The following is a 27,022-nucleotide window of genomic DNA, read 5'->3' as shown; positions in this document are numbered from 1 at the left end:
GCTTTACCAAATTCATTGATTAGCTCTAGTAGTTTTCTGGTGACATTTTTAGGATTCTCTATGCATAGTATCATGTCATCTGCAAACAGTGACAGTTTTACTTCTTCTTTTCTAATTTGTATTCCTTTTATTTCTTTTTCTTCTCTGATTGCCATGGCTGGGGCTTCCAAAACTATGTTGAATAATAGTGGTGAGAGTGGACATCCTTATCTTGTTCCTGATCTTAGTGAAATGCTTTCAGTTTTTCAACATTGAGAATGATGTTTGCTGTGGGTTTGTCGTATATGGCCCTTATTTTGTTGAGGTAGGTTCCCTCTATGCCCACTTTCTGGACAGTTTTTATGATAAATGGGTGTTGAATTTTGTCAAAAGCTTTTTTGGCATCTATTGAGATGATTATATGGTTTTTATTCTTCAATTTGTTAATGTGGTGTATCACATTGACTGATTTGCATATATTGAAGAATCCTTGCATCCCTGGGGTAAATCCCACTTGATCATGGTATATGATCCTTTTAATGTGTTGTTGGATTCTAGGTTGTCCATTTTGTTGGCATAGAGTTGCTTATAGTAGTCTCTTAGGATGCTTTGTATTTCTGAGGTGTCTCTTGTAACTTCTCCTTTTTCATTTCTAATTGTATTGATTTGAGTCCTCTTCCTCTTTTTCTTGATGAGTCTGGCTAATGGTTTATCAATTTTGTTTATCTTCTCATAGAACCAGCTTTTAGTTTTATTGATCTTTGCTATTGTTTTCTTTGTCTCTATTTCATTTATTTCTTCTCTGATCTTTATTATTTCTTTCCTTCTGCTAACTTTGGGTTTTGTTTGTTCTTCTTTCTCTAGTTCCTTTAGGTGTAAGGTTCGATTGTTTATTTGAGATTTTTCTTTTTTCTTGAGGTAGGTTTGTATAGCTATAAACTTCCCTCTTAGAACTGCTTTTGCTGCATCGCTTAGGTTTTGGATCGTCGTGTTTTCATTGTCATTTGTCTCTAAGTATTTTATGATTTCCCCTCTGATTTCTTCAGTGATCTCTTGGTTATTTAGTAACGTATTGTTTAGCCTCCATGTGTTTGTGTTTTTTACGTTTTTTTCCCCGTAATTCATTTCTAATCTCACAGCATTATGGTCAGAAAAGATGCTTGAAATGATTTCAATTTTTTTTAACTTACTGAGGCTTGATTTGTGACCCAAGATGTGATCTATCCTGGAGAATGTTCCGTGTGCACTTGAGAAGAAAGTGTAACCTGCTGTTTTTTGATGGAATGTCCTATAAGTATCAATTAAATCTATCTGGTCTGTTGTGTCATTTAAGGCTTGTGTTTCCTTATTAATTTTCTGTTTGGATGATCTGTCCATTGGTGTAAGTTTGGTGTTAAAGTCCCCCACTATTATTGTGTTACTGTCGATTTCCTCTTTTAGAGCTGCTTTCTTTTGATTTCCATTTGCATGGAATATCTTTTTCCATCTCCTCACTTTCAGTCTATATGTGTCCCTGGGTTTGAAGTGGGTCTCTTGTACACAACATATATATGGGTCTTGATTTTGCATCCATTCAGCAAGCCTGTGTCTTTTGTCGGTGTGTTTCTCTTTGGGTTTGTCCTGTATGGGACTCACTGCGCTTCCTGGAGTTGGGTGGCTATTTCCTTTCCCATGTTAGGGAAATTTTCGACTGTAATCTCTTCATTTGCTTTCTCCATCGAATCTGAATGAGATCTTTGCCGGGTACAGTAATCTTGGTTGTAGGTTCTTCCCTTTCATCACTTTAAGTATAGCATGCCACTCCCTTCTGACTTGTAGAGTTTCTGCTGAGAAATCAGCTGTTAACCTTATGGGAGTTCCCTTGTATGTTATTTGTCGTTTTTCCCTCACTGCTTTCAGTAATTTTTCTTTGTCTTTAAGTTTTGCCAATTTGATTACTATGTGTCTCGGTGTGTTTCTCTTTGGGTTTGTCCTGTATGGGACTCACTGCGCTTCCTGGAGTTGGGTGGCTATTTCCTTTCCCATGTTAGGGAAATTTTCGACTGTAATCTCTTCAAATATTTTCTTGGGTCTTTTCTCTCTCTATTCTCCTTCTGGGACCACTATAATGCAAATGTTGTTGCATTTAATGTTGTCCCAGAGGTCTCTTAGGCTGTCTTCATTTCTTTTCATTATTTTTTCTTTGTTCTGTTCTGCCGCAGTGAATTCCACCATTCTGTCTTCCAGGTCACTTTTCCGTTCTTCTGCCTCAGTTATTCTGCTATTGATTCCTTCTAGTGTATTTTTCATTTCAGTTATCGTATTGTTCATCTCTGTTTCTTTGTTCTTTAATTCTTCTAGGTCTTTGTTAAACATTTCTTGCATCTTCTCAATCTTTGCCTCCATTCTTTTTCTGAGGTCGTGGATCATCTTCACTATCATTATTCTGAATTGTTTTTCTGGGAGGTTGCCTGTTTCCACTTCATTTAGTTGTTTTTCTGGAGTTTTATCTTGCTCTTCATCGGGTACATAGCCCTCTGCCTTTTCATCTTGTCTGTCTTTCTGTGAATGTGGTTTTTGTTCCTCGAGCCGCAGGATTGTACTTCTTGCTTCTGCTGTCTGCCCTCTGGTGGATGAGGCTATTTAAGAGGCTTGTGTAAGTTTCCTGATGGGAGGGACTGGTGGTGGGTAGAGCTGACTGTTCCTCTGGTGGGCAGAGCTCAGTAAAACTTTAATCCTCTTGACTGTTGATGGGTGGGGCTGGGTTCCCTCCCTCTTGGTTAGAACCGTAAGTTTTATTTACAAAGTACGTATACGTTCCCTTCTAAGACTCAGACATATTTCATGTAATGTTACTTATTCACATTTCCCAGAAAATGCTAATGCTGTTCTAGAATGCAGTGTAAAAAAGAAGGAAAAAGTCTGAGTGGTCAAAGAAAACATGGGGCAGCAGAAGCATGTATGACTTAATAAAAGTATGTCAGCTGGGGACTCAGTACTACAAGGGACAGAAAACCAACTCAGTCTGGCCTAAAAAAGAGCAAGAGTGAGATGGGGGTGAGGGAGAGAAGAGAAGGGAGAGATTCTTAGCAATTTATTAGCTTCAATAACTAAGAAGTCCAGAATCTGGCTAGTTCCTAATCATGCAAACATTGTCACCCAATGCGAGTACCTGGTTCCTCTCTCCGTTCTGACTTCCATTATGTTGGCAAAACAGCCATGTCAGTTCGTACCCTCACAACTTGCTGTCCAGAAAAATGAGAGAGCTGCTCTGTCAGGAGCACCTATGGAAGAGAAAGGAAACTTCTTCTTTTCCCCCTGGAAGCCCCAGGGAACATCTTTTACTTTCATAGGCTCTGATTAGTTTATGTACCACTCCCTGAATCAGTCGTTGTAGGTAGACCATGTTGATTGGCTTACATCAACCAAGGCCCACCCCAAGAGCTGGAGGTAGTGTCAGTCTCACTCAGACTCCAAGAGAATGGGAAAGGTCTGTTTTCTTCAAGGGGATTTAGGATCCTGCCCCAGGAGGGAGGGGTATGAGATTGGAAACAAACAGCTGTCTATTGCAAGAACTATGAGATAAGACAGCATAGAAGAAAGTACCAAGGAGGAGTTGTTCCAGATAAAGCAGCACAGCAATCTGATGCCTGTGTGTGTGTGTGTGTGTGTGTGTGTGTGTGTGTGTGTGCGCGTGCGTGTGTGCGTGTGCGCACGCGCGCGCGCGCGCGCAGCTTTTAAAACATCACTGAAGTGGTAATAATGCATCACTGATATGCATGGTAATGAACCCAAGATATCTAGGAAAGTTTAAATTATGGTTTGATTTACTAATACATGGAAGAAGTTAATGGATATTGGAAAGGTTTATGTGTGTTTTAATAAATATCAATGTTTTTAAAGGACCTAAACTAGGCCAAATGAGAAGCTCTTGTTAGCATATCAGGTTTTTTTTAATGTCTCATATTTCCTTGTGCTTAATCTAAATCTGTACCTCACCAAAGCCATGGGTTTAACTGTGAAATAGTTTTACAAACTATGCTTTAACTATGTTTGGTTTAAATCTTAAAGATTGCATTTACTGATGAAAAATTGTTTTTGCTTTTGTCCAGAATGCATACACAGCCACAGCTATCAACAGCACCAACTTCTGCACCTCAGCGAAGGATGCCTTTGTCATTCTCGTGGAGAATGCTTTGCGAGTAGCTGCCATCAACACAGTGGGGGATTTCATGTTATTCCTAGGCAAGGTAATAAGACCAAGTATATTATCTGAGACAGACAGTAAATTTCTGCATATGCATATAGTTGCTCTTTAATTTCAAAAATTTATGTCGCGCACAAAAAAACTAAAAGTCACATAATATACAGCAAGAACTTACAAAACCCTTAATATGTGTCAAGCACTGTTCTAAGTACTTTACATGTATTGTGCTCATTTAATCCTCATAATAAATTTGTAAAGGAAGTACTATTATTATCTTCATGTTACAGATGGGGAAACTGAGGCACAGAGCAGTTAAGTCATTTGCCCATTACATATTTTGAATTAAGAAACAGTTTGTGTAGTGGTTAGGGGCACTGCATCTGGAGCCTGACTGCCTGGATTTAAATCCTGGCCTGACTAGCTGTGTGACCTGAGGCAGGGTATATAACCACTCTGTGCCTCGGTTTGTCCATTTGTGAAATTGGGGTAATAATAGTGCCAAACCCCTAGAACTGTGAGGGTTAGACTGATTAATACATGTAGGGTACCTAAGATAGTGCTTGACACATTGCAAGTTCTTGATGAATATTAGCAGTCATCGTTACTATATATAAACCCCTTAAAATAGAGCTGTTAGGGAATGAGACCTAACTGTCCTCAAAAGTGTTTTTCTATTCTGTGCTATTAAAATCTGCAAAATATTAGATAACATTATAATTGAGAACTCACTTTATCTTTGTATCTATATTTCAAACCATAAAATACTCAGAAAATTTGAAAAATTGAGTTAAGAAAACGGCACCACCACTAAAACCTAATAACTTATTTTTATATTCCCTCCCAGTGTTTTTTCACAGGCTTATATTTCTATAGTATAACAATCCTAGTATACATAGCTATTTCTTCTGCTATTTTCACTTCATATTCTATCATATACATTTTTTGTATTACTTTGATAATCTTCATAATTATTCATTATCATGATGGCCACTGTTCCATCAAATGCTATTTTCTTACTGCTGAACACTTAAGTTACTGCAACCACTGTGCCTTTAAAATGTTTTTGAAAGGGAATTAAATATTTGATGTAGAAAGGCATTGATTAACACTGTGTAATGTAGTTTTAAGTTCTCAGGCAATTGTCATCTAAAAAGAATTATAAAACCATACAGATAGTTATTTTGAAAATTTGTAATTAAATGTACATTATGACTCCTGGATTTGTTTTTGTCATGTTTTAACAATAAGAGGAAATTTTTTATAGTAAAAATTGAATGAGTTAATTCATGTTAACGAATGAGTACAGGTCTGACCCTGTCAGTAACCATTGCTATTATTTATGTGCTATATGACTAACTCAGGAAGGCTTCAGATTTTTTGTTCAGTTTTTATGTATTTATAATTGGCCCCTACTGCTAAGAAAGATATGAAGCAACTTAAAATAAAAACATATATAATGCAAAGCAATTAAAATAAAAGAGAAATAAGAAGACATATAAAGAATAAGGGAGAAAATTATACCAAGTGGAAACATTTGATCACGATGATGATTTTAGTAACTCGGATTGAGACACTTGCTGGGTACCAGGTACTGAGGGCAGTGCTTTATGTGAAGTGTTATATTTAGTCCTCCCCTGTAAGGAGACCTACTACTATTATCTTCATTTTACAGCAAAGGAAACCAAAGTTTAGAGAGCTAAGTAGGTTGTCCAAATTTAGAAAACTCGAATGTGGCAGAGCTGGAGTTCAGACTCAGGTCTGTCTGACTTCAAAGTTTTTAATCGCTGTGTGCTATAATTGCCTCACCTGACATTAATTTTGTCCCTGGGCCTTTTTTTTTTTCCCCTAAAGCCTTTTGATTCTGATGATGGTAAACTACTGGAGATAATTCTAAATACAGCATTACTTATAGTAGTGACTAATTGTAAACAATCTACTGCCTGACAGTAAAGGTTGGAAATAATAATCAACAGACTATTCACCTCTTAAACCCTGTTTTTTTATTTTATTTTTTTAACTTTTTAAATTTTTTTAGGCCACGCCGTGTGGCTTGTAGGATCTTAGTTCCCCAACCAGGGATTGAACCCGGGCCCATGGCAGTGAAAACGCCCAGTCCTAACCACTGGACCACCAAGGAATTCCCTAAACCATGTTTTTTATTGAGTTCATAATGTGATAATGTGTATAATAAGTGGAAAAGCTGAGTAAAACTGTTAGACCATCACAGAACCATTTTAAAATGTGCATAAGAAAGAGAAAGAAAATTAATATCTCAAAATATTTTTAATAACGATTGCTTTGGGATATTGAAAATATGAGTGATTCCAAGCACCTCCCCCCACTTTATCATATAATGGTAAAGTTTCTATGATATGATAGAAACTTTGATAAAGTTGATAAACTTTATGATATGATAAAGTTTCTATATTAAGTATGCATTTCTCTTATAATGGAAAAATATATACAAGATAAAATACAGTGTTTTAAAATTGGCTTTGAGTTTTTCAGCAACCTAATGACCTGTCAAAATTTTTTCTTTAGGTTTATCATAACCTTTTAGTCATTCAACAAATATTTATAGAGTGCCTACTGGTAATGTACTAGGGGCTATTCTGGGTGCTGCTTATATACTAGTCGATAAAGATAATTTAAAATCTGGTAGAAAAGGAAGTTTTGTATCCCTTTTTTCACTTCGTGTTATATTATGAGCATTTCTCATTTTTTAAAAAATGGCTATATAGTTGTTGTATCATTTATTTAACAAAGCCTCTGGGTTTTTTTGGTTTTTTTACAGTTGAACTTTTCTCAACTTTTTACTATTATAAAGTGAAACTTTTGTATACCAGTTCTTGCCCACATTAATACTTATTTCCTGAGGCCAGAATCCTAGAAGTGGAATTAATGAGTTCAAATACATAATAGGATTTTTGATACATATTTCCAAGTTGCTTTCCAGAAAAATAATTTTGAATAACATAATATTTCTAATGTTGTAAAAACAAGACTTTTAAAACCATGAAGGGTAAACACTTTTTAAATTGAGAAATCAAAAAAGGAGAAAGATAAGAGGAAAAAAAAACTTCTGGGTTTCCAACATACTAAGATAAATTCTTGTTTTCCTTTTCCAAAAATATAGTTCTGATCACAGAATACAATAAATCTTTTAAAGAGTTTCTTTCATTACAAGTAATGAACTTAATGGCTACTAGTATGCAGAAATAGTTTTTGATCAGATAGTTCAACTAGGTAGATCATAATAAACATTATGAAAGTGTCAGGAACAAACTACTAGTACATGGAACAACTTGGATGAATCTTGAGGGAATTATGCTGAGTGAAAAATGCCAATCCCAGAAGATTAAGTGCTGTATGATTCCATTTATATAACATTCTTGAAACGACAATATTATATCAATAGAAATGGAGACCATATATGTGGTCACCCAGTTAGTGATAGGGGAGGGGGGAAGTAGGAATATCTATAAAAGGTTAAAGCGAAGGATACTTGTGGTGATGGAAATGTTCTGTATCTTTGTCGTATCAGTATGAATATCTGGGTTGTGACTTTGTACTATAATTTTGCAAGGTGTTACCATTGAAGGGAACTGGGTAATGGGTACATGGAATCATTCTGTTACTTTTTATAACTGCACGTGAATTCATAATATCTCAAAATTTTAAATTTAATTTTCAAAACCTTGATTTTAGAAAGAAAACAAAAGACAGTGTCATGTATCCCATTTCTATGAAGCCCCAATGATTTTATGGAATGGTAAATTAGATTTGGAAGAGACCTTAGCTCCTCTAGTTTAGTGGCTTGTGACCTATGATCACTGGCCTCAAAGATTAAGAATAGTGATTTAGAAGCTTTTTAAACATTTTAAAGTCTAATAGGTATTGCATTTTAAGTCTAATAAATATAGCATACTGCATATTTATTGCCAATAAAACTATACCAAAAAAATCCCCCAAATCTTGTTTCTTTGCTTCTGTTTGAAATTATTTTATCTCTATTTGATAATACTTTTTATGACAATTAGATGTTCTAGCTGACAATCTGGCTTCAATTATTAAAAAATGAAAATATGAGTTATTTGTTGATGCTATTTTGTTGGTAAACAAAATCTTTCAAAACATGGGTTCCATGGGGGAAAAGGGCATCATAAATGCAAGATTTATGATGACAAAAAAAAAAAAGAAAAAAAGAAACTAAGTTTGCCAGTCACTATGTTAAATGCTTTCAGAATGCTTATTTTAACAATTACAGGATGTATGTCCTATTGTGTCTCTCTTAAAGATGGAAAAACAGTCTCAGAAAAGTTAAGTGAACTTGCTTAGAGTCACAAAACTAAGTTCTAACTCTGATTCAGTCCTACATCTTTCTGACTCCAAAACCAGCATCCTTTTCTTCCTTCTTCTCACATCCTACTCTGTGTATGAATCTCTTCTACTGCATCACAAATAATTTATCCTTTATAACAAGAGTGTCTAAACCTTTAAAATCAAACATCCTATTACCAAAAAATAATTTGAGCACATTTCCCCAATATATTTACATTTATTTATTAATGACATATGTATAGCTTTCACTAATATATGCTTTATAAACTGTAAAATTTTAAATGTATGAGAAATACAAATAGAAGTCCCAGGTGATTCTCTTGAACCTTCTCTTGGCTATGTGTACTCTACCATGGAGATCAGTGATATAGAGCAGTACTCCTTATAGGCTGTGGACTTTCTAAGAATCACCCCGGGGGTTGTTTGAAAATGAATATTGCTGAGCTTCATATTAAATCAAACCAATCAGATTCTCTGGGGGCAGGACCCAGGAATCTGCATTATTCACAAACTCCCCAAGGGATTTCCAGCCCCTCTAATAGTTTGAGAAGCACTAATGTATCCTCTGCTTGAATGAGTGCATGATACCCTTTCATTATATTGGGGAGTAATTATTACATTTCTTTGACTTTTTAAGCTAAATGTCACTAGTTTTTGAAGTTGGTTCTCATATGACAGTATTCTACCTTAACAGTTTTTGTCTCAGCATCTACTTGTCTGAGCCATATCTTCTGCCTATAATTGACTTTAACATTTCAAATGTGGTTTAACTTTTAGTGGCATAGAGAGAGTGTAAAGCAGCTGAGTTCTCCCATAGGGTGGATGTAAAAACATTGAAGAAGAGTATAAGAAATAACTCATCCTAAAATTGAAACAGAAGAGTGAAAAAAAATGGACCTAATTAGCTATTTGTGGACATCACCCCAGAAAATAAGTCACTGTGAGAGAAGATTCATAGGTATATTGCCACAAAAAATGATAGGAGGGGAGCAGACCCAGATTTGCTCCCTAAAATCATCTGAGAGAGGGATCAATTTATAGCTTAACCAATATATCCTCTGATGCATTATAATTCCTGGTTAAGATAATGGTGAATGAGAGATGTTTTGGTGTTGATACATAGTGAGGGAAAGGCAAAAGAAGAATTCTCAGTCTGCCTGTCCTCAGCACTGGGCAAGGAAAGGCTGCTGTGGTTCTAGAGAACTCTTTCTTTTCCTTTGTTATTTAAAGCTTGATGCTAGGCCAGGTAAAGGGCTGGGGAAGAGTGTGGCTAGATTCAGTGTAATCTGTTACGGTGATACATCAGTATCCAAGTATTTGCTGAATTTTTACCTGGAAAGAGTACTGGTGTTGGCATCCTAAGACCATTTTTTGAATGGTATCTGCTCTTTATTCTACTCCGTGGCCTTGGGCAGATCAGCTAGCCCCTCTAAGCATGTTTCCCAGTCTATAAAATGAGGGTGATAATGTTTGCCATAAGCCATTCATAGAGTTACTGAAAAACTGAAATAAAAAGTATTAAAAGGAACACAGAAAATTTAAAGTGCTGCATGTACAGTGTTGAAGCATCAGAGTAGGTGGTTCTTGACAGTAGGCAAATGGCTATTTCTTTTATTTTTACAGCATGAGTGTGTTTGGCAACCTCTTTCTCCACAAATAGTCCAAATTAACACTTCATGGCAAATCATACTAAATTTACCACATATTCTATGTGAAATAAAATATGAAACAAAGAAGAAGCTCTTAGAGATGTTTGTTGCAGCATTATTTATATCTGTCTCCAAGTATAGGAGAATGGTTAAATAAGTTTTAAATCACCCATAAAATGTAAATATGTAGCTGAATACATATTTATGAAACATTTATGATATATAAATATTAATGAAGAGATTTTAATGATATGTTTATATAATACTATTTCATATATGTAAAAATGGGGGCTTCCCTGGTGGCGCAGTGGTTGAGAGTCCGCCTGCCGGTGCAGGGGACACGGGTTCGCGCCCCGGTCCGGGAGGATCCCACATGCCTAGATGACTGGCTGAAACATTAAAACTTCAGTTAAAAAAAGTAGTGATTTTGCTTTTCAAGTATACAGAAAGTTTAAATTATTTTCTATTGGGGTCATTCTGTTTTTAATTGGTTGGGAGATATTATGTAAAAGTACCGCAAAAAAAAAAAAAAAAAAAAAAAAATGCTTAGAAAAAATACATAGCAATACCCTGAAATGTCAGTAATTTTCTTCTGAGTGCTAACAGTGTGTATAATTTTTTTTCTAATATATGTATACATTTATCTTAAAAATTGCCACAGATGCTAAATAAGTGAAGTTTTAGGAAACAAACACAACATTTGGAAAACTTGATTATTTTTAGTGTCAACAAGGATGATATTTATGTTATATGATATACATGTATATGGGTATTTATGGATTATGCTTTCTAATTTGAGGTCGCGTGGACTCATGCAACCATCATTTATAAATGGTAAAGTCTGCAAATGATGAAGAAATAGTGGTTTTCTGCAGGAGGTTATTAAATGTGATCTTTGTTCTCTCTGCTTCAGGTGCTGATAGTCTGCAGCACAGGTTTGGCTGGGATTATGCTGCTCAACTACCAGCAAGATTACACAGTATGGGTGCTGCCTCTGATCATCGTCTGCCTCTTTGCTTTCCTAGTCGCTCATTGCTTCCTGTCCATTTACGAAATGGTAGTGGATGTATTATTCTTGTGTTTTGCCATTGATACAAAATACAATGATGGGAGCCCAGGCAGAGAATTTTATATGGATAAAGTGCTGATGGTAAGTACCTCAAATGCCCTCTACTGCTTTAAGGATGAAAATACTAATATAAATATTTTGTAGACCAGTCTCTGTATTTAATTCCCATTATATGAAACTGAGTAATTCAGAATTAAACCTTCAGCACCCGTGAATGAGGTTAGTCTTGGGGAAATCAGGGAGGAATATCCTCTTGGCATGAACGAGACCATTTCAAATCTACCTAGCTACAGCAGTTTCCCATTAATAGTCCTGAGTTCACACTATTCCATACTGCTCTCTCCGTCTCTCCAGTTAGATACACTTGAATTGACTTTTTTAGCCCTTGAACTGGAACATTGGACAGCTGGTGTTCTAAGTGCCTTTTCCTGAATCAGAGCTCAAAGACAAAAAGTTTTATTTCCCAGGTTGTAGTGCCTATCTGTATTTCTCCATCCACCACCTTTCCAAGTATTATTGCTGTCAGCCCTGTTAAAACTCATTATCCTAAGTATGCCAGGCCAAACTGAAGGAGTTTTGTAATGAATACACATTATCAGACCCATGACTGGTAGATGGTATTGTTTTCCATTAGTCAAGATCTGAACTTTTACACAGATATTATATTCAGATTCTTTATAGTTACGTAGCCTCTGCAGCCTCCCTATATTAGAACCTCAATTAAATTTTTTAAAAAATTTAAAAACCATTCTAAAATGGTTTAAATACTAGTATCAATGTCAAATGCTGCCCAATTAAAGATGTGTTTTAATAAAGCTGTAAAATATTCCTATCTCAAGAATGGATAATATTTAAGATTAAACATTAGACCTTGAAATAACAAATCGTCTTCCAGAAACATGGTTTATCCAGTTAAATCTAAAATAAATGTATTAATAAATAAGCTAGATTCTTTTTTTTTTTTTTTTTTTCAATCTCGAAAATTCCAAGTGATTCAACTGACCTATTTGGTACTCATTATCTCTTTTACTGAGAACATTACCAGCTACATTTTGGACATTTTCATAATCTCAATTATAATCCTAACATTATTTTCATAATGGAATTTGACCTAGAAGCATCGCATCTCTCTTGTGATTAAGGCATTTAGGAGGAGAGGTTTGTTTTCGTTTTTTAAGCCACTGAAGAAAAGCAGAATAAAAAATATAGTTTTTATTATTTTAGTTTTGCTCTCTAAGAATGATGAGGATATTGAACGAGGAAGTGCTCCATAAACTTTGACAGGATAGAAATGTTTCCTTCAGGGCATAATCCCATTTTAACTACTTCTATCCGCTGGTTCTGGTTATTACTCCCTGTCTTCCTGCTTTATGGAGTAATTTCAAGGCCAGATAGATTTTTTTTTTTTCAAATAGCTTATTTATGGCTTGGTAAAAACAGTATCCTATACTTAGTAGTATCAATGCTTTCTTTTACCTCCTAGGGTTATTTTAAAGAGGAGGCTTATAGAGTAAAATGTTGTTGCTTTTGCCATTTAACCTTGATATGGAAAAAGTAACACAACAAATAAAACAATATTCTAAGTGTGGAAAAATAGTCTTTTCTAAAAAACGAAAGGTATTTTCTCTTTCAGATAGAACTAACACCTCTTTGAGCCTAAGTGAGATTGTCCCAAGGAATACTGGGAAAAAAGATTTTATATCAACAGATTGCATCCCCACAAATTTAGCTGCTCTTGTGTGTGGTACCAAATATTACTTATTGCTATGTTTTTAGGCCATCCATTTACCATCACTGAGTCAAAAATGTACATATTCTTTAGAAATCATCTACCAACTGAAGTCTGAAAGGACCTAAGAATTTATGTAATTTGGTCCCTGTTTTGCAGGAGTTTGTGGAAAACAGCAGGAAAGCAATGAAAGAAGCTGGTAAGGGAGGTGTTGCTGATGCCAGAGAGCTAAAACCGATGGTAGGTGGAGACGAGGAGGTGGCCGCCCTCCAAGAATTTCACTTTCACTTCCTCTCTCTCTCTCTCTTCACTGACTGCACTTCTTCAGGAGAAGCTTTTGTGATCTGTGTCACGCAGGACGTGCTGCTCTTTCTGTTTGTGTGTTTACCCATCACTTGGATGGCAGAGTTCTTGTCACAACTGAGACCACCTTCTGTAAAAGTAAGCTGAAAGGAACAGTGTTCATGGCGGGGCAGGGGATATTTTTGTCCCTGAGGTGAACTTGCAGTTTCCATTTTTTTCTTTTTAACTGTCAGTGTTTAGTTTTCATGGGACTGAACATTTGGTTGTGCACTTGAACTGACGGTTTGATACTTATTTTAGAAGTGATGATAGCAATTCCTTTCAACTTGCTGAAATTCATATTCCCCCCTTCTTTTAATATTGGTTTGTTTATGTTGCTGTCTTTTCCCCTTTGCTGACTTTTTCTTCTGTTGCCTGGATTGTACTTTCTTTGTTTCTTAAGCTATTTTTTCAGTAGCAAACAAGGCTATTTCCGTCAACACCCACATTACCACTCAATAAGACAATCTGGTCTTCTCCAGCCTCAGCTTAATTGTGAGAAAGATAAATTACCTCTGGTCAGTGATATATATATAACCACTCTCCTTTCATTTGAAAAAAAGCAACTTAAAGTTAACCAGTGTAAGAAAATTCTGAGATTTTCCCATATATATTCTCACCACTGCATAACGACAGATGTCTTTAGCTATATTGGTCTAATTACTGCTTGTGTTACAAGTGTATTATTCTTAAATAGCATGTTTATTTCAAAATATTATATAATTGCCCACATCCTTAAACACTTAATTTTAAAACAATGTGCCTTCTATTTGCATATAATGTCCAAAAAAAGGAGAGGTGAGGACTCTCTTTTCTTTCTCCTTTATACTTTAATAAACGGTTTGATTTATAGGTGTCCAACTTAAGAAATATGTAGTATAAAACAAGCCCATTTAAGTATGTAAGAATAAAGGAACTGGCTTCATTGTGGGGGTGGGAGGGTGGTATATGTATATGCAAAATAACTGCATATTCAACCTACATTAAAGCCTCAACAGAATGTTTAGATGTAAACTCTTCTCTGTAACCCCATCCAGTGCCAATTTTGGTGTTGCTCTTAATAGCATTGATGATGATAAAGTCAAAACTTCAATGTTTATATTCCCAAGGCACAGATCACTCTAATCATAAGTAAGAGCATGTAGAATGGCCATGTAACTCTTATTTTTAAGTGTGCATCAGACAGAACTGGATGAACAAGGAAGGGGCGCTAATCACCAATCCCTCCTGTCAGGTTCCTTGCCTCCCTACCCTTTCTTTCTGCATCCCTCTTACTTCATGTGGGCTGAGGGGGACCACAGTGAAAATTCTGCCAACCAACCCTAAGATAGCCTGGAAAAATGAGGAAGGTTTCCTTCTTGCCGCTGCTTAGTTGTCCTAATTGTTCAGAAAATAAAGTTTCGAACCTAAAACTTTTAAAAGACATATAAAATCTTAAAATGTAAACCCCCCCCCCTTTTCTGTCTTTCCAGTGGTTGAAGCGTACATTAAATCACTCTTCAGTAACAAGCATTTAAAGAAAGGGAGAAATAATTAGAGGTTTAGGACTAGCTACTTCGACCATGAATTGGCATGTATTTCTGTATTATTCTTGAGGGAAAGATAGCTGAATTGTGGTAGACCAGAGTGCAAATATACCTTCTCTTACCTAAACCCCTGATTCATAGGTATTAATAGTAGGAGAATTGCCTAGGTTATGTGGCATTCTATCAGAAGCCAAAAATGTAGAAAATTTTCCTCCTAATATTACTTTCAGCTTTAAATTAATGTCCCTTAATTCAAACACCACATTAAGATCTTCATTCCACTTTTACTTTTATTTTATGTTGTTCGTTGCTTGCAGATTAATGGCAAAGCCCTCTGCCGTGTCCCAAAATACATATTCTATGTGCATTGTTTTTCTGGTGCTTTGGACATGGTAGCATTTGATCTCTAAGAATGACGTTTTAAGTGGTTCAGAAAGTCCCCATGAGAGATGTGTGAATTGTTGCTCACAGGATAGTTAAATCTTTCAAGCATATCAGTACCTCTAAATCTGCTCTCTTTCGAAGTATGCATGATAAGAGTTGACCCGTAATACCACCACCATCTTGTGTGTGTCCCTAAAGAAGTACCTGAGAAACTCCCTCCTAAAGTTTGGGGATTGGTAGAATTTACGATTGCGTATTTGTATTTGCTTGGTTTAATTCACATGTTATTCCCATAGATGAAAGTTCTGTTAACAGAGCGTCATAACTATTTTGCTGCATCTGTAGAAACACTGCTGTTCAAGTTCACTGTCTGTCTCCTTAATGGGATAGTTTAATACGGGTTTTTTTTAAGTCTATAATATAATGTTCAGAAAATGAGGTTTAAATTTTTACTTTTGACAGGGCATCACTAAACTAAACATAAGTACTTCCAATTTTCCTCTTAGACTTTTTTTTTTGAGAGAGCCTCACTAGTTAAGGAAACTTTGACGGTTTGTAAGGTCTTTCTATAAATCTTTGAAAATTATTTTAGAAAAATTTACCAAATGTGATGTAGAGGTTTAAGAAAGAGACATCTGGCCATCTCCTCGCTATCATACAGGAAAAACTTACAGAGAAAATGGAGGAAAAAACCTGGGCGCTATAGCAACATAGACTAGAGATGAATTCTCTGCATATCTCAAAGATGACCCAGAGGGAAGTGTGACTTTCAACAGTCACAGGAATTTCAGCCCCTGGAATTTAGGTTTGGGGGAGAAGGATTCTCAATCCATTTTGCTTTATTGCTGTTTGTGACCATCTGTGTATTTGTAACATCATTCATGATCTCCTTTTAATGGTAATTGTCTAAGATTATACTCTGTATGACTTTGTTTTCTAGGCTTCGGGAGCAAGTTCTGCTTGAACCTAGCCGACCGTTATGGAACCCATTGACATTCCAAAACAATATATACACATAACTATGTATTTGTGTGTGTGGGTGTGTGTATATATGTATATGTATGTGTGTATATATATGTATATGTATATACACACACACACATAATCAGCCAAAATCAGAGAACAGGAACAGGGATTTAATACCTTTTTTATGCTTATTTTTGTCAAACATGTACTCCTTTCATACGGGTGGCTTTTACAAGGCAACTGCCGTCATTTAATGTTTTCAATTGTAATTGTCTTAATGGAAATGTTAAGATTCATATCTGATTAACATTTTTAATAACTTAGAGGAGATTTTAACTTTAGTTATTTAAATTAGGCAAAATTATTGTACCGAATTCTCTGCCTAAAGTTTATTCAGGGGTGATTTCCCTGATGTGTGCATAAAATCAAGACCTTATTTTACTGATGCATAAGTCCTAGTGGGATGAGACTAGGCATATGCTTTCAGGTAAATAAGGAGTTACTCCATTCAGTTTTCCCCAATCAAAGAAGCCATGTCATTTTCCTTTTAGAAACATACAAGTGGACCCAATATGGGAATTTTCGTAATAGCTCATGCATTTGTCAGCCAACATTAAAAAGTAACCAACTCCTCAGGTATTTGTAGTTTACCCTAATGCTTCTATAAGAGAGTAGGTAAAAAAGGAAAGGGTAGATAATCTTTCTTATGCAAACTTTTCTCTTACATTTTGTCTTTCTTTCATTTTGACGTTAGTAGCATCCTCCACACATTTGTGTGCCTGATTTGAAAGGAAGCTGGGGTACCCAGCAAGTTTAGCCTTTAAGTTTCTGTGTATAGGTTTGCAGACTAAGTAATGCTGAAAGGAATAAAAAAGGGAGAGAAACATGAAACACAAAGCATTGAAAATTCCGGTACTTGGGCTTCTGCTTCAGAGGAACTTCAGTGGCTTAGGGCTAAATGGCCATTTTATTCAAATGCTTGCTATAAAATCTGAAAACATACCGGCAGGTGCTCCTCTCCTTGGCAATTCATTAAGTGTCCAGAATTCTACAATGTTTAACTGAAGAATTGGTTAATGTTTTGATCCTCAAGTGTTGAACGTTCTTTGTGTTCGGGGATGGGTTTTGGGTTTTGGGGGGTTTTTTAATTCCTGAAGCTTACCAGATATGAATGGCTAATATTTCATTGTTCTGCTTATTGTAATGGTGAATGCTTTAAGAAAAAAAGTGTAATTTGCTAAGAATAATTCATGATCTGTTTATGCGATAACTCCTTTTTGTTACAATTTTTTTAAAAAAAGCTATTTTTGTTAATGTAAAGTAAATATTTCAGAGCAGATTTTTTAAACTTATTGCACTAAATATAGGCTCTGTACAAAAAAAAAAAAAAGCCTCAGCATTTTATCATTCAGTGGAAGGAGAATCTTTTGAAAGAAAGCATTGCCTCCTACCAGAATTAGACAGTGAATTAGACCGGTATTATGGAAATGTGTACAATTAATGTCACTAGGGCTTAATAAGCAGCTGTTTGCTAATGTGCTTCCTTTCAAAGGGTTGGACCTTTAAATTGCTACAAAAGGTAAATTGTATTTTTTTTTAAGTATCCGTGTTCTTTAGCTAGGCTAAAATTTGCTAAATGGCTCAGTTTCTTTTCAAAGCTCATGTAATATTTCTGATTTTCCAGAATATTTGCAATAACAGTCCAGAATTTTTTTTTTTTTAAAGAAACAGGAGCTCACGTCTTGGCAAGATCACAGAAAACAATATTGTGAGAGTAGCTATTTTGAAACAATAATTCTCCAGAAGTTAACATTCTAACATGTGATGTCACTAAATGATATCATTGTACTCTTTTATATGATTTGAAATGGAATAAATATAATTATGGAACTAACAGTTATCCCAGTAGGTGAGAGAGCAAATCATGTAAGAAAATTCAGACTACTACCTTCTGTTTCATAGCCACACAGATTGTGGACATTAAGAAACATTGGGAACTAAATTTAGGATTGGCAAAAGTATGGAAGATGGGTATCAAAACAGAAGACATTACAGGAGCTACTTATCTTAGGAGATGTCCCTCCAAAGGGACCTGGTGGAATTCTTGAATTTGGAAATTAGGTTCCACTCACTTGGACATCCCAGCACCATGGACACTTGCTGCAGGGTCCCTGTTCCATATGCTCGCAATCTCAGCTGTTTGGAAGCCACCAGGAATGCTTTCTAATTATCATTTGCAACTAGGACTGTAATCAGAAAGAAATTTTGTATTTTTGTATAACTTGATTGTGTGCCATTTTATATAACAGGTCCTGTTTTACAAATAAATTTTGTTTTACTAACATTGTGTTTAGAAATTATGATCTATGTGTAACCATGTCATTTGAGTTCCAAATTAATTGCCAGACTGTTTCCCCTAAGTGAATATGTGTGCCATATAGGTAGATATATGCAGATATGCATATATATTACACAGACACACACACACACAGAGATATTTGACTTATAGACTATCACTCTCACATGAGCTTCATTCGTTGATGCATTTCAGAGAGCCTCACAGAGGCTTTTAGCGATATTTGAAGGTTTTGAGGCTATGTTTGGATAGACCTGCTGCTGCTGTCATTCTTCGTGAGCCGTTCTTCAGCTGGCCCTGGGCTGCCTTATTGCTATTCGCTCACTGCCTCCATCTCTGCCCAAGTGAGAATAGATGAAGGACAAAAATCATCTGTGAAATGTGGTTACCTGAATACTTTTATCAACCACTGACTCTGTGTGGTGGGTTTTGTCTTTTGTCTGCGGTGGATCTTCAAAGTTGCGTTCAGGACGCCTACTTCCAGAGTTAGCATCCGCGGTTGTCAGTGGTGATCACAGTGAGAAAAGAATCGTGATCGTTGCTGCCATTGGAAAATTAAGGTTCTGGTGCCTGATTTAGACTTTCTAGGCTCCTGCCTCAAGAGTAAGCTCTGCTGTATATGATATGGAAGGGAAAAGGTTATATTTCAGTATAAATCCAAGAGACCCATCTTCTGTGGGAGGCTTACCAGTACGTTAGGTAAACATTAGGAATTTAGCTAGAGCGCTGAGATTGTATAATCTCTGCACGGACGAGCACAGCTCAAAGCAGGCTCTTTCTTTAAACCATTTAATGCAATGTTTAATGTTTAAAGATCAAAGCTTATATCCTATCCTATAGCATAATTAAGTCCTAAGTTACTGCAATATAAGTAACTTAACTGTGTGTTGGTTCCTAAACTTTTTGCATAATGGTTGAGGAGGGGGTATTCACTGAGTCTATTTAAAAATTAAGCTGGAAATAAGTTTTTCCTTTGTAGAGATGCTCCCTTACTCTAATTTTGTCTTTTTTTCAGCCAAGGGCGTTAAGCTGCCAGTTCCCAATACCACTGACCTCGGTATCTGCCAAGAGCTCCCTTATCTTCCCAGGGCAGTTTCAGGATTTCACCCCAGTACGGGGTGGTGAGGAGGTGACCCCTTTTATAGCAGTCCTGAGCCCCTTGAAACCAGAGTAATGCTCCTCCCACCCTCTCCCTTAAAACAGCTACGGAAACCACAGGCACCAAATATGTGTGAGGCCATGTTAGTGCCCTCAAGACCCCGACCATTTCCACCAGGCACCACTAATAGCTAATAAAGGCCGTTTCAAGAGGTCTCCTGGCCTTCAAAGTAGAATTCTGGGGTCAGTTCTAAAACCAGAGCTGCCAATTATGGTGACCTGTACATTTTATTTTATTTTTCATCAGTAACCTCACTTGAATTTTTGGAGTTTCCAATAATAGCCTTTAACACGGCCTCTGAGAAGTTTCCTTCAGAAAGGTCTTTAAACGTTTTCACTTTTCAGTAAGTTCTCTACTGCGTTTTTACTGCTACTTAAAAAAACAAAAACAAAATCCTCAGACTCTGGAGGCTTATCAGTGCACCTGCCACAGTTAATCTCTGTATTCTTTTCATATATTCCATCTGATAGATAAAAGTGCACTATAATGGCTTGCCTAGAGTTTTTAAGATGTGGTCTGTGAACATATATTGGAAAATTGTGGGTTCGTAAGTAAATGCATAAAGCAGAGCTTTGTGTATTATATAATCACAGTGCAGAATGCCTTTTGCTTTAAATGCATATTCATGTATCTTTGTGTACTCAGGAATACATGTTAGCCCATTTGAAAAGTAGGCACTCTTCATATACATTGGCTACTTTCAGAATAAGCTTATCTTTTTAATGACACATAGCCCAAATTGTGAAAAAGCAGGATGCTTGAATGTGCCAAGAGAAAATATAAAGCTAGCAAACTTAGAAAACAAAATAAAAAGCTAAACATGTTGTACACAACAAAAAATTTTAAATAGCACACTTTCCCGCATTCACGTTTCATAAATTTGAGTCAAATTCTTATTCTCCAAGTTTCAATTTAAGAGGAAATTTTTAATCCAAGATTTAAATCTTTGAAGATGTCTTTCTTATAAAAAAAAACTTCAATGAAGCATTTTTAAACTTGAGAATTTCTGTGGAAAACCTTTCTTTTCTATGGAAATACTATAGTACCCTTTCTTCCACCCCATCTCCTTGATTTTTATATGTGTAAAAAAAAGACAAATGATGCTTCCATTTCAGTATCACATGACCAGCTATCACTTTTCTAAATTAAATGAGCAGGATTTAAGTTGGATATTTTTTAAAGGAATTCATTAGTAAACTAGTGGAAAAGATATGCAATTGTTAGGGACCCAAATATCAGGCTATTTTCTTCAGTTTTGATACTCAGTTTTACAATATAAATGATTTCCTGAGGAATAAACATTCTAGACCAGGGAATTCAGAATAGTAAAGCTTTCAGGTTACTCATGGTCTAGTCAAGATCTAGCTGAACATGAAAACGTTGTAATTTCCAAATGTTTCAGAAATCTTTCACTTTTATTTGCTAAGACCCGAATTTAGTATTTGATATTCAAAAGCAGGTTCTTAATCTTTTGAGGGGACCAAGGGCCCCTCTGAGAAGCTTATGAAAGCAGTGAACTAACTACCTTTCTCTCAAAGTCACATAGCCTACTTAGGAACATTTAAAATACTAATAGAATTTCGGAACCCTCAGACTGCCAGCCGCCACCCCGCCCCCATCCCCTCGGGGCCTAACGAGCACAAGTCAGAGGCTGCTCTAAAGTTGGTTTGATAATGTCTTTTGAAATAAAGTAGTGATTAGGCCTCCACTGAAGATACTTTTAAGATGGTACTTACCAATTTCAGACCTGGAATCGTTTTTTTTTTTTAATTGAAGTATAGTTGATTTACAGTGTGTTAATTTCTGCTGTACAGTAAAGTGATTCAGTTATACATATATACTTTTTTAAATATTCTTTTCCATTTTGGTTTATCATAGGATACTGAATATAGTGCTCTGTGCTATACAGTAGGACCTTGTCATCTGGAATCCTTTTTATAACTTGAAAACTTTTAGTACCAGCTTTGAAAATCAAAACCACACTAATCTGAATGAAAAACAGGACGTCAACATTGTAACTTCAAGAGAGTAAGATTTGTTTCCTTGGAGGTGTGAGGATGTATGTGTCCTACGATGAATTTTTGGCAAGGTACCAAATTATTTGCAATGGACAGGAAAATCCAAGAAGAAATGAATAGGGAATCCCTGTAATTATCCATCTACCAAAACACTAGATTCTTTATTATTGTCACTCAGCTATGACATCTGTAGCATAGTGTTATCAGTTAGATCACTGTCTAAAAATATATCTCCGTCAACACGACCAAGAACATTTGAAGATGGTGATAAATTAGCAAACTTACCATAGTCCATAGTTGACAAAAAATTTTTAGTGGAAAGTTGGAGGAGCAGATGCTGGGGCGACAAATTCAAAAGTTATTTTTTTCTCCTTCATAAATCAGTGAGCTGTTCCCTCCTGTTCTGAGTGTTTTCCGGTCACCACTAGAGCAGCCTTGGACCACTGCCCATGGGACTGTGCCTCCACTCCCCCCATCCACATCACCTTCCTTCTTTTAGGGAGCATGTGGGTTACTTCACATTTACACCTTACTGTTAGGTAAGCTTGCTGCAACTATATGGAGTGTCCTCTGGGCCCTTGAAAAAGCAGGCAGACATCCTTAAAGGAATTTGAGGTTTTTTAAGATTTGATTCCAGGGGTCATGACCTATAGTCACCTATAGACATCAAACTATTACCTACATTTTCAAGCTGAAGAAAGCAGTGGAAATGTCCTAATTGGCGGGTGAAGAAAATAGAAAAGTCAGCTCTCCTCCCCACCCCCCAACCCCAGAAGAGCTCCATTGAACCTTCCACAGAAGCAAAGGAAGAGACCACAGGTGGAAGTTCCCATATTGGGTGGAAAAGGGCCTAAGTCTGGTGTTAAGTATCTATATTTGACAATGTCTTTTTGTCATAGAAGTGTATGACCTAAAGGAAATGTCCTGACTTTCACATAGGAATCTGATCCACCTATCCCATCAGCTAGGAAATGGGTTTGAGTTAGTTATTTTTTGAGGAATAATGTGTTAAACCATTCTATGTGAGTAAAGTAAGCATTGAAAAGAAGATTTGAGGGACTTCTCTGGCGGTCCAGTGGTTAAGATTCTGCGCTTCCAATGCAGGGGGCGCGTGGGTTCGATCCCTGGTCAGGAAACTAAGATCCCACATGCTGCACAGTGCAGCCAAAAATAAATAAAAAGAAAAAAAAACAAAAAAAAAGAAAAGACTTGAGGAATGAATGGACACAGGACTGGAGTGAACGTCCTACCAGCATCCTGCAGACCATTCTACCTGCCACTAGAAAATGTGAGCACTTCCTTCATTTACCACATGGATCATTAAGCCAGGATTGTTTTCAAAAATTGTATGAGGTGATTCATAGGAATGAAACAATACTAGGACAGCTTTGCGACTGATGATTGGAGACAGAGACTACTGAGTAAATTTTCCCCTTCCTCTGGGTTCTAGCAGTGTTCTCCCAGAATTTTTGGCCCTCTTGTTTTGGCTAGTTTTGATTTTCAAAGACATCATGGGGGGAAGTTACCTTTCTTCTACTATATTGCCGTAGTGCAGTAGATTATGTTTTTGTTGAGGTTCTCTTGATTTTGTCCATCCTATAAAACAGTACTGGGAGCTCCATAATGAAGTTTCAGTTACACTGTCTCAGAATATTCTTGACCATTGAATGCACTTCTAATAGATGTGGTACCCAGTGAAATAAATTCAGGAGGTTGTTAGCTGGTCTGATTTGCTACAACTAACACAAGAGTGGGGAGAAAAGTGTAGAGGGCACCTAACAAAATGACAGGGGCTCTGGGAAAACAACCAAAGACAAAAGCATATCTTCTGAAGACCAAAGGTCCAACTTTAAGTACTTTCTGGCACAGTCTTCCTGAACTCCTGAGTTTAGAATAGGCTCCTAGAATAAAGCAGCCAAGTTTGAAAGATCAGGCAATGCAGAGGGACCTGCTCTTCATCTCTCAGGCTCTGAGCCTAACATCCCATCCAGTCAGATCCCATCCAGTGTATGGGGTGATTTGAACAGAAAGTGCCCATCAATGTGTTTCAACATCTCACTGCTGTGAAATCCAGCATGAGAAGTATGTTGTGGTGCCACATATTTCTCAATCGGAGGCCTTTTTTGTCTTTTTGGTTTTGTTTGTTTTGCTATTTGCATCCTATTTCACAATGTCAAAATGCATTTTGGTATCATGTCCGATCTTTGTCCATTACAAACTATAGGATCATGGTTAAGTCTTCCATGAATTCCCTGGTTCAGAATCTTTTACCTTAGCATTATTTTGAGTTTTTTCCTTATTATTATTTCTTTATTACAGTGTCACTACACTGTATTCGGGTGGGGAAACAAACATGTAGGTGCTTGAACATGCCTCGCAGACATGGTCATAGCCCTGTAGTATTTGTGACTGTCATTATTGACACAGTGCAGACTTTACAGAGTGTTGTGCTCTCAGAGGACTTTAAAAATATGTATATTAAGCAATTAAGTTTCTGGAGTTGTCAAATCTTGCGGGGAAATTAACTTCCAAGAGCTCTGAATTGGATGGAATTCCATCTGGCTTCAGAGTACAATGAGTCTATATGAAATGGAGCTTTGAAATGTTTTCCTTGTGCAGAAATATGAACTAGAAAAAAAGTGCTGATCTAATGCTAAGTTTTCTGTGTACTGACTCAGTTACCAGAATTATAACGAAAACTGTATTTTAGTCTAACAAATGTATAGAATTTTTTTATGTAATAAATAAAATTTTATAGGAAAGAATGTCATTGTCTACTGTGTCGTAGCACTTTCCCATGTCCAGGGTGGTGATGAATAGTGTAGGGGAGGGAAAATAATTGTCCCCTCTACCCTTCTGAGTTCTTAGCTGAGACTCTGTAATAGAAGACACATTAACAAGAGAAAAACACACAGAAGTTTATTAACATGTATACCTCAGATATACATGTGAGATACCCAGGAAAAATGAGTAACTCCTCTAAGTGGCTTAGAATTCAAATTTAAATACCATCTTAATAGGGAAAGGGGAGAGAGGATGTAGGCCTCTTAGGGGAGAGTAAATGATTTTTAGGAAAGATGAATGGGCCCTTAGAGGAATAGCTGGGCGGCATGATAGCTTATGGCAGAGTGTGTCTGGGTGTGGTGTCGACTTCTAGGCTCTTCTCCTGTGATAAGAGTCAATCTCCCCTTGTTGATGAAACTCCTGAGAAGGGGATTTATGACATTTGAGTCCTTTTTGGAGAATCTGTCTAGGGAGATAAGGAGAGTTCAGAGAATACCTCACCCACATTTGCTGTTTTTCAAGTGCCTTCAGCTCACCGTAATACAACAAAGTGGAATTTTTTTGAGGTGGCATGTCCTGAACTCCTGCAGTCATATTTGGGGGTGGCGTATTCTGCTATGCTGCAATAGAAAGTGATTGTGGGCAACATCTTGTTTTCAGATTAGGTCAATATGCTGCAAGGGTGCCCTGGAATTGGCCAGCTATTTCTTTCCAGCATCTCTCAGCATGTTCTAGGATCCCTGAAGTATGAAACATAAATGTACTAAATAAAACCTAATTTCCAAAGTACAAAGTTCATCCGCTGCCCAGCCAGGCTTCCTAGCTGGAGTCTGAGTCACTCTGTGAATGCTAAGGTTGCAAGTGAATTCAATCATCAGGCAGAGAGGGAAAGCCTGTTAGATAACGTTCACCATGGAAATCACTCATTGTGCTTGGTACAGGGCCCTGCACATAAATTGAAGCCTGGATCGGTGCTAAGTTGCTGAGTTGGTGAAACTGTGGTGTGCCATAATTTAGGCAGTAAATTATGGAAAAATCAAGCTTATTTAAAACTAATCCTATTTTAAATGATATTGAGGACTAAAAAAGGGGTGTTCTTAAGTGGAAGACCTTTTGCAATACCAATAAATCTCTCCCAATTTGTTTTTTAATTTTGGATTTTTCTTGAGAGGCTGCTGTACAGACTGCTTTTCATTAGCAAATGTGAGTAATGCCCAGATCATAGCCCTAGTTATTTATCTATACCAGCTTGCCAAAAGAAGTTGTTAGAGAACATTTGTGAGGAGTCCTCAGACACCTCAGGTGTTTGAGATACTAAAGAATGTTAACCAATCTGGACTGTTAATTCTTTTTGGAGGCGTGGTCCTGATGCAAGTGTACACAATTTCTTGTTCCATAGACCACTTACTGATTAAAGAGACTGTGAAAAGCCTCGCATCTTCTAAAAGGTACCCAGATATTCTTTTTCTGTTTGGCTATGAAAAGTATAATCTGTATTCAATCTCAAATTTTAGACAATAAAGAAAAATCCAGAGGGTCTCTTTTAAGAGGCATACTGCTTGTGCACTTTAGGATAATATATAAGTTATGATTGAAGTTTCAGCTTCAGATAGTGCTCAAAGCTCCTAGAGGTGTCGAAAGTTTCAGAAAGAAGCCAGCATCCTAATGAGGCCCTCTGGCCTCCTATTTTTGACCAGGTGCTGTGGAAGTATAACCCACAAGGCCGGGCCTTGTTAATTTTTTTCAGTTGTTGCAAGTAGCAGTGAAGGTAAGGAATACTTTGTGCCTTTAATTTGATATTGTGCCTCCTTTACTGTCCAAATCCTGAGAAAAATAATTTTAGAAGATATACCTAGGTTACATACAGGAGTCCAGAAAAAGCAAAGCTAAGCTATTAGACCACTTCTGGGGCTTATCAGCAATTTCAATAGAAGTCTTAGAGCTCTCTAGGTAGTTATAAGCTCCCTGGCCAGTTATGTCAGACCAGAGAGGCAACAGTAAGGAATTGCCTTTAAGGCAAAACAAAAGGGCTTTCAGTCAACCAAACTCATACTATAACCTCAACTTGGAGAAAGGATATTAGGGGTTTGTGTTTGGTCTATTCTCTCTGCCAGAAGGGATTCTCCCAACTTACAACAAGAAACAATTTTAACACAAAAATTAAAAAAAAAAATGTTTTTTAAAGCAGGCATGTGAAAATTGAGAAAAGGAGATTAACTATAAGAAACCCTAGGCTGCACATAAAACTAAACTCCAAGTTTTCTGTCAGTCCACGAAGAGGAAATCAAGAAAGGTACACAGTTTTATTTATTTATTTTTTTAACATCTTTATTGGAGTATAATCGCTTTACAATGGTGCATTAGTTTCTGTTTTATAACAAAGTGAATCAGCTATACATATACATATATCCCCATATCTCTTCCCTCTTGCGTCTCCCTCCCTCCCACCCTCCCTATCCCACCCCTCTAGGTGGTCACAAAGCACCGAGCTGATCTCCCTGTGCTATGCAGCTGCTTCCCACTAGCTATCTATT

General features: G+C 36.6%; 1 protein-coding gene across 3 annotated transcripts in view; it reads left to right on the top strand.

The window, feature by feature from the left end:
* SLC44A1 (solute carrier family 44 member 1) overlaps nt 1-27,022 on the top strand; it is a 211,020-nt gene that overhangs the window by 141,959 nt on the left and 42,039 nt on the right. The window contains exons 13-16 of one of the 3 annotated variants that reach the window (XM_024126160.3): nt 4,071-4,208; nt 11,069-11,305; nt 13,113-13,193; nt 16,146-20,602. In XM_024126160.3, coding sequence (XP_023981928.1) covers nt 4,071-4,208; nt 11,069-11,305; nt 13,113-13,193; nt 16,146-16,169 — 480 coding nt within the window. In that variant the 3' untranslated portion in view covers nt 16,170-20,602. Of the gene's footprint in view, nt 1-4,070; nt 4,209-11,068; nt 11,306-13,112; nt 13,926-16,145; nt 20,603-27,022 lie in introns of those variants that run through there. The other 2 variants (XM_024126161.3, XM_024126159.3) reach the window with 2 other exon arrangements.

Source organism: Physeter macrocephalus, chromosome 9 (genome assembly GCF_002837175.3).
Source record: "Physeter macrocephalus isolate SW-GA chromosome 9, ASM283717v5, whole genome shotgun sequence".
NCBI lineage: Eukaryota > Metazoa > Chordata > Mammalia > Artiodactyla > Physeteridae > Physeter > Physeter macrocephalus.
This window is presented reverse-complemented; position numbering and strand designations above follow the sequence as displayed.